Raw genomic sequence first — 7713 nt, 5'->3', positions numbered from 1 at the left:
CCCAAAAATCACACCTGTGTATCAAATAGAGAAGACAAAATGCTCATTCAGCTTTAAACCAAGATTATTAAGTGCAGGCATTTCTTGGCATTACCTTTCCAAGACTGGAAAGGGCTCTTGTGAATGAAGGTCTGTAGAGATCTATTAAAATTTAATTTAGAAATTAGACCTAGTACGCAGAAATCCAGCTTTGGGTAACTGGCACTCCCACATGATCGTGCAGAAATAGACTATCTCCGTCCAAAACTTCTATTGCTAGACATGACCTGATAGAGTGTAAAAATAAAACTCAAATCATATTTAGTGATGATTTATTACTACTGGTATTTAACACGGTTTTCCGTAAATTTGCTCAGACAGAATTTCCTAAAGCAAACTAGAGAGGATGCCTAACATCCCACAGCTGTGTTTACTGGCATTCAAAGTATTGAAAATTTACAGCACATACCAAAAAGTCTTCTTAAAAAAACACACACACACAGATATATTATCTGTAAAACATGAAGAGAACTGGGACATTAGGCCTCATTGATTGCTGACAACAGAGGTCTGTCATGCTGCTGGCACAGTAACCCTCCGCTGGCATCTTATTCCTTTTGGCATATAAAAGTAGTGATGAAATATAAAGCTTGCGGTACTGGAGCTTTCAGAAACATGCTGCTTTCTTCAAACAAAACCTGCTGACACCCATTTTCTGTGCTGTACTTATTAGCAGACTATACAGGTAAGGCTGTGTACACACGTAAGACTTTTGTCGTTGGAAAGAAACGTTCACGATCCTTTCCAATGACAAAAGACTGAAAGGTGCATGAATGTGCACTACAATACAGTGCCGTTCTGCTCTACGGGGGGGGCGGAGTACGAGCAAGCAGCACCCCGCTGCGCTCTCTCCCCTTCACTTGCTTTGGGGTCATTCATCATTTATGGATCCACTAGGATCCATGAATGACGGACGATGTACACACGTCAGATTCTCATCTAATACTAGCTCTGAAGTGATGATCGGACAAGTTCCACTAAAAAAATTTGCAAACAGGCAGGATTTTATTGCAGAAAAGAACAGACAATGCCCCATCTGCAATAAAACATAGCCACCTCTCTATCTGATACTTCCTTTGCGGCTGCCAGGACTGCATGAACTACCACACGCCGGCGCGGGCTTTAAGTCATCACTACTTGGCCAATCAAGATGGCCGAGGATGCAAACAAGGAAGAGAAGATGATAGGACTCGTGAAGGAAGGGGGACAGTTAAGTATACACAGGGTTTAGTTGCACTTTAGGGCAACTAATTTCTCAAGTAAAATCAACCAGTCAAGGCGAATGATCGTAATGGAAGTAAAGGGAGAAAGAGCGCAGCGGGGTGCTGCTCTGTTGTTCTCCCCCTCTCCATAGAGCAGAAAGGTACTCGTTCATGCATCGTGCAGTCGTTAGTCATGAAAGATCCTTTCCAACGACAATTATTGCACATGTGTATATAGCCTATGGTTTGAGTTGAGAGGTAATCAGAAAATGGCTGTATTTCTAAGCTCTCTACGGCTCAATTCTGAAATACAATTGCATATAATGTCCAAAATGTAATCTATAATCAGCAATAGATAAAGACAGCAAGAGTGCGCAGAGCCTCCCAGGATAGCTATGTTACGGATCCCAGGAGGCTCCTGGCATGTGCAGAAGGAGCCTTTTCTTTACTGGGAGAAAAAAAATGCCAAACACAGTGAAAATGGCACCCTTTTTTTCCCCATCCAAGTCACCTGATCATGTGCCTGTGCAGTGCGAGATTGGGGGACATATGAAGGAGGAAAAAAGGCAAAGAAGATGGAGGTGCCCGGGGCGGGGGAAGCGAAAGGAATATACCAGGATGACGTGGGACCCGATCAAGGAAACCACTAGATGGATCGTCAGATCTGCGGCATTAAAGGCAAGTGTGATTTCCACTTTGAAAATGAGCGATATGGCAAGTCTCTATTGCAGAAAGGTAGAGGTGATGTCTCTGCAATAAAAAATACTTACCTGCCTGATTACGGTCTTCATCTGGCAAAAAAGTGCATCCGGGCTACCCCCATGGCTGCTGGGACTGAATGAACTTCCAAGCCCTTGTCTCAGAGTTACGTCATACCGGCCTGCCAATCAAGATGGTTGAAGACCTGATTCTAGTAAGAAGATTGGGTAAAAATGGCAGCGCCCACACTGGCGCGAGGACAAGTAAGGCTATTTTATTGTGCAAGGGACATCGCCTGTCCATTGTACAATAAAGCCCCTGTCCGGTTGCAATTTTTTACTTTTTGGCTTTAATTCCACATTAGAAAATTAAAGACCTGTACCCTTAATCACAGACGGACTCAATTTATTGCCTGTAGTTACTCTTCAATTAAGTAATAAGGCCAGAGAAAAGCTAAACTAGGAGCAAAAACCTTTGACTTACTTACAGCCAATAGGTCCGCTAATATTCTGCAGTGTTAAAGAAATGCTGAAAGATCTATGAAAATGCTGAAGATTTTGTTTTGAGAATAGTCACGTTTCATCTGTAACCAAATGAACCATTATTCATAAAATTAGATTTCTAGAATGGTGGGAACATGAGCATGTGTAGATGTAGATTTCCTTAGTTTTGTTTTGGAGCCTACAGACTCTGAGTTCCATTGTACAAATATTAAATATCAAACTGCTTTTTTTCTGAAAAGCTAAACGAGCCTTGTTTTCACTGGCCAGAGTGTAGCTTTGAATCACAAAAGACAGTCTAAAGTGATGGTTTTATTTATACAAAGGTTAATAAAATTCTCCTCAATAACCAACAGACCACGTTCTCAGAACATTCTCCTGATTGCTAATACATTATTCACTTATGTGTTTTTTAGCAGTTCTTTGGAACTGGGCAACAGATCAGAGGAAATGAAATGATAGCATGTACCTTCCAATACTCTGTCTTTTGATTGCACTGTTGATCAAAGTTAAAGGTACTGTAACATTATATTATTGGTCAAGTGCTGTCAGTACCAGGAAAAAAAAGAATTACAAAACCTGACAAAACAATTTAAGACCAAAATTACATTTCAAGAAAGAAATGTTGTCAGTTCACCAGAGGATTAATAGCCTAATATCTTCAATGTCAGAGCTTGATATCCCGAAACACTAAAGTCATCTGTCTGAAGAAATCCCGGTTCACCAGTACAAAAAGGAAAAACATAAGTAAATGCCAAATTTTTTATATCATTCATTTTTAATGCATTTGATTGTTAGCTGTGGTTTTTACTAGAAAATTGAGAAAATAAAAACTCCTCTAATTTAAAAAAAAACAGATTGAAGAACAATAAAGGCAGGTCACAACCGATCCCATATGGCGGGCTTCCCATGGCTTGCAATTAGCTAGTTGCTTGAACACTCGTACTGCAGTGCTTGTTCTTAAAGAACCAGTGTCTGCAGATTTGACATTTGGAGGCAGTGCAATGTAAGTATGCAACTTGGACTTTTTTGTATCATAAGCCCAAGCTCTGTTCAAGTAGCTGTGTTGTTCTCTTCAAAAATAACATTTCCGAATTTCCCAGAGTCCCTCATCACTGGGCAGTGTCTTGGAGGCTGCTAGTGCTACTTGGAGAACATGCCATTGGTGGGCGTGGTCTTGTGTCATTGGTGGGCCAGTGGGTGTAGTTTTGAGTTGTGTGTATTTTGGTAGGAGTGGTCTGGATCCCTAGATCATTGGTGGGAGAAGCTTTGTGCTGCTCTAGTGCTTGTCACTCATCGGAGACTTTGGCACTGTCAGCTTCGGCAAGGGCTGCGTATTTTAATTCTATTTTTTATATCATTCATTTTTAATGCATTTGATTGTTAGCTGTGGTTTTTACTAGAAAATTGAGAAAATAAAAACTCCTCTAATTTAAAAAAAAAAAACAGATTGAAGAACAATAAAGGCAGGTCACAACCGATCCCATATGGCGGGCTCCCCATGGCTTGCAATTAGCTAGTTCTTGAACACTCGTACTGCAGTGTCTGCAGATTTGACATTTGGAGGCAGTGCAATGTAAGTATGCAACTTGGGCTTTTTTGTATCACAAAAATGTATAACATTTCCGAATTTCCCAGAGTCCCTCATCACTGGGCAGTGTCTTGGAGGCTGCTAGTGCTACTTGGAGAACATACCATTGGTGGGCGTGGTCTTGTGTCATGGGTGGGCCAGTGGGTGTAGTTTTGAGTTGTGTGTATTTTGGTAGGAGTGGTTTGGATCCCTAGATCATTGGTGGGAGAAGCTTTGTGCTGCTCTAGTGCTTGTCACTCATCGGAGACTTTGGCACTGTCAGCTTCGGCAAGGGCTGCAGGAGATCTCAGCACAGCCCATTCCCCCAGTGCATCCCAAGTAACATCCTTGTACAAGTGATTGAACAAGAGCTTGTGAATGCTGCATTGCAAAGTGAAGCAGAGCATAATTCCACTTTAAATGATTATTAATATTTATTAAAAGTGTGAAAGGTCAACTTTTAAGTTCTGCAGTCAGGCAGGGCTTTATTTATTTATGCAGGAAATGTCCCTTCCATAATAAAACATGCTTATCTGCCTGATCGCTCCCCTCAACTGTCAAAAACTGTTGAGCTGCATATGTGCTCAGCGCAGGAAGTCGGGATACCAGATGCACCCTCGTTTCCCCTGCAGCTGCTAAGACTGAATGAACCCCCATGTATTCTGCCTCAGCCAATCAAGAGAGCTGAAGATCAAAACAAGGTGAAGAAGAATTCAGGCAGGTAAGGATATTTTATTGTACAAGGCACATTGCCTGTACTCTGCAATAAAGGACCTACCTGATCAAATTTTTGGTACTTTAAAATATAGGTTAAATAATTTTAGGAACACAAAATGATTTTAAAAAAATGGTTTGTTTTTCTTCTAAAAATCAATGTATGCCTCTCTTCTGAGTCGAAAACAATAAGAAAGGTTTCTGCCTGGTTACTAAGCCCATAGTTTAAATATGAAAATTGCTCTAAAGATCTCAAATAAAGCTGAAATCCTTAAACACAACCATTTACATCAGAGAAAGCAGCTAAGTCAGGTATCCAACATCTTGCTATAATTTGTGTCTGTAAACATCCCCTCTACTATATCATATTGAATAGCACCACCACTTAGATAAACATTTGAATTGTACCACAGAGATTTAGAAAGCAAACTGTATTTCACCAAAGTAAAAATGTAGCTATAGAACTGAAAGTGTAATAAGTACACATTTACCATTGTGACCTTCTACAGTGCCCCATACTTGGCAGAGAAGAAGTGCCATGTGCTCCATTCCCTCTTTAAAGTGGCCATGTTACTTTGGATTAGAGACATGAACACAATAAAAAGTTATTATTTTCTAGAAACTTTATTCAGTAAATTTTTAATATAGTTTATTCTATGGCTATTTAGAGTACTTGTAAGGGCCAAAAGGATTCTTAGGAAATATAATTACCAAGGTGGGATCCTGCCAGCAGAGAGTTTTCCTTTCTGTCCTTCAAAGAGCAACTTGTTTGCTGCCAAAACTGGATTTTTAATACCTTCAACAAAATAAAAAAGAGATCAAAATAATAAAAAGGAAATATTAAATATCAAAAACACAGCCCTATCCAAATGTTGTAATATTTTACACTAAAACGCCTGAAGAATTAGATATCACAACATTGTATCATCCTGACAAAATGCATAAAAGTTTCTCAATGCCAGGTAAATCATGCCTACAAAACTCAATTAATTGAACGTAAAGAGAGAGAAAAAGAAAATGATTATTTTAGTTTTGTTTCCATCTGCTTTCCATTTGTGTCACATGCACATCTAAAGCTTCCAGATTTCTTGAACTTTTGTAACATCTCAATTTACTAACATCATGTTCAACATTGAAGCGATTGCCTGCATCCAACTATTACAAACATGGATTCTCAGAAGTTGGGTTCACCAAACATTGCTCAACAGGGTGGGAATGAGAATTTAATTTCTGTAACAGTAACTCTGAGAAACTTTGCCACATTGATCCATGAACAAAGAAAGATCAAACTACAGATAAAAACAAACCATACAAAAAAAAAATGTGTCATACGTTGGCATGTGTGTGAAATTTGTATTACAAAGACTAAGTGAATTACACACACATACGGAAAAAGAAAAAAATAAAGAAGTATGCATTCCTTTTTCCACACGACAACCTTATTTCCTTTGCTGCCATGTATAAATGCCAAAAAACAGACTAAAACAATGTAACGTTTGCTTGAAGGTAACAGCAGAAACAAAAATATGGTCAAATGCCACAAATAAAAACCATTTGGACCACCAAGGTTGGTTGATCTGAACTTTTTAACCTTTCTCGGAACCTCTTAACGACCTGCAGTCATGTAAAGGACAAAAAGTGTTTAATACTGAGAACAAACAGACAGGACTTGTATATAGACTAAAAGGAGAACCGTATGTCCCTGTAGCAACCAATGCAATTCCAACTTTCGTGTTTATGAGCAAGAAAGAAAATGGTAAGGAGGAAACATATTAGTTGCTAAGTAAACAAAAAAGTGATATTGGTTATTGTTAGCAGCACAGGCATTTCCTATGTTAGGCAATTCTAGACCAATGACAGCTGAACACAAAAACCAATAGACTTTTCAAGACTTCTGTTAGATGTAAACAGTAAAGAAAAGAACAGATGTAATTCCTTAACAATTATAGCATGTGTCCTTGGGGATTGTAAAAATCTGTCGAGTTTCATTGAATTTTAAGAAAGTTATTAAAAAAATAAAAGCAAAAGACAATTTTTCATACTGTACAGACCTGCCACCCATGTCTCATATCTGTAGAGAAGGGTTACCAGAAAAATCTGTTGAAAATTTCAGATGGTGGTACATGGTTACATCTGCTGGCCACTACATTCTGTAGTAGTGCCGCCACCTGAGAGGTAGAACCTCAGCACTGCAGCAGAGGCGAAGCTATCAGACAGACCATGTCAGTTTACCCATACAGGTAGTCCCCGAGTTAGGGACATCTGACATATGGACGACTCCTAGATACGAATGGGGCTTCCTGCTCTTCCCTGCTTGTTTGTGTGCAGGACAGAAGCTTGAAGGGGAGAGGGGGCAGTTCACATGACTTGCAGATAAAAAATTTTTTTGGTTATCTGTAACATCTTGTAACTCTTTATTGACCAAGACGAACTCTGCAGCTGTTTCTTTTTGCATATCAAAGCACAACTTGCTTTGGAAGTTAATAAACTAGGCTAGGCTTCATAATTTTTTTTCTTTGTTTGTGATTAACTCACAGAGGATTTTTTACAGTAACTGACACCTCACAGCCTAATATTCTGTTGAGACAAACATCTGTTCTAATTTCATCCAATAAAATAATGTACCTGTTCCGATTTACATACAAATTCACTTTAAGAACAAACCTACAGTCCCTATCTTATAAGTAACATGGGGACTACCTGTATAGGTCAAATGCTACCATATACCCATGCATAGGTGAGTAACAGTAGGTGGTGTCCAAAAAATCCAAGAATCCAAATCCAAAAACAACTCCTACCTTTTTACATGCTCGTTTACAGACATGTTTGTATTCCTTAGCTTTTGATTCTGAATGATAGCCAGCTCCTAAGCAACAAAAAAAAAAAAAAATATTTTTTAAAAGACATTTTTCCTTTACCTTACTGGTAGAAAAAGTAAATATTATGGCATTTATTTAAAAATGTGTGCAATGCATATATTAAAAAAAAA

General features: G+C 38.8%; 1 protein-coding gene across 1 annotated transcript in view; it reads right to left on the bottom strand.

Annotated features, from left to right (window-relative positions):
- The window catches only part of TASP1 (taspase 1), a 78051-nt gene that overhangs the window by 63810 nt on the left and 6528 nt on the right, over positions 1-7713 (bottom strand). Inside the window, exons 3-6 of the mRNA XM_072410277.1 lie at positions 7422-7590; positions 6872-6930; positions 5434-5520; positions 2012-2032 (exon numbers count right to left, since the gene is read on the bottom strand). Of these exons, the coding sequence (XP_072266378.1) occupies positions 2012-2032; positions 5434-5520; positions 6872-6930; positions 7422-7590 (336 nt within the window). The remainder of the gene's footprint in view (positions 1-2011; positions 2033-5433; positions 5521-6871; positions 6931-7421; positions 7591-7713) is intronic.

The sequence above is a fragment of the Pyxicephalus adspersus genome, chromosome 4 (genome assembly GCF_032062135.1).
Source record: "Pyxicephalus adspersus chromosome 4, UCB_Pads_2.0, whole genome shotgun sequence".
In the NCBI taxonomy this organism is placed as follows: domain Eukaryota; kingdom Metazoa; phylum Chordata; class Amphibia; order Anura; family Pyxicephalidae; genus Pyxicephalus; species Pyxicephalus adspersus.
The sequence above is the reverse complement of the archived record's forward strand: the minus strand, read 5'-3'. Positions and strand labels throughout refer to the sequence as shown.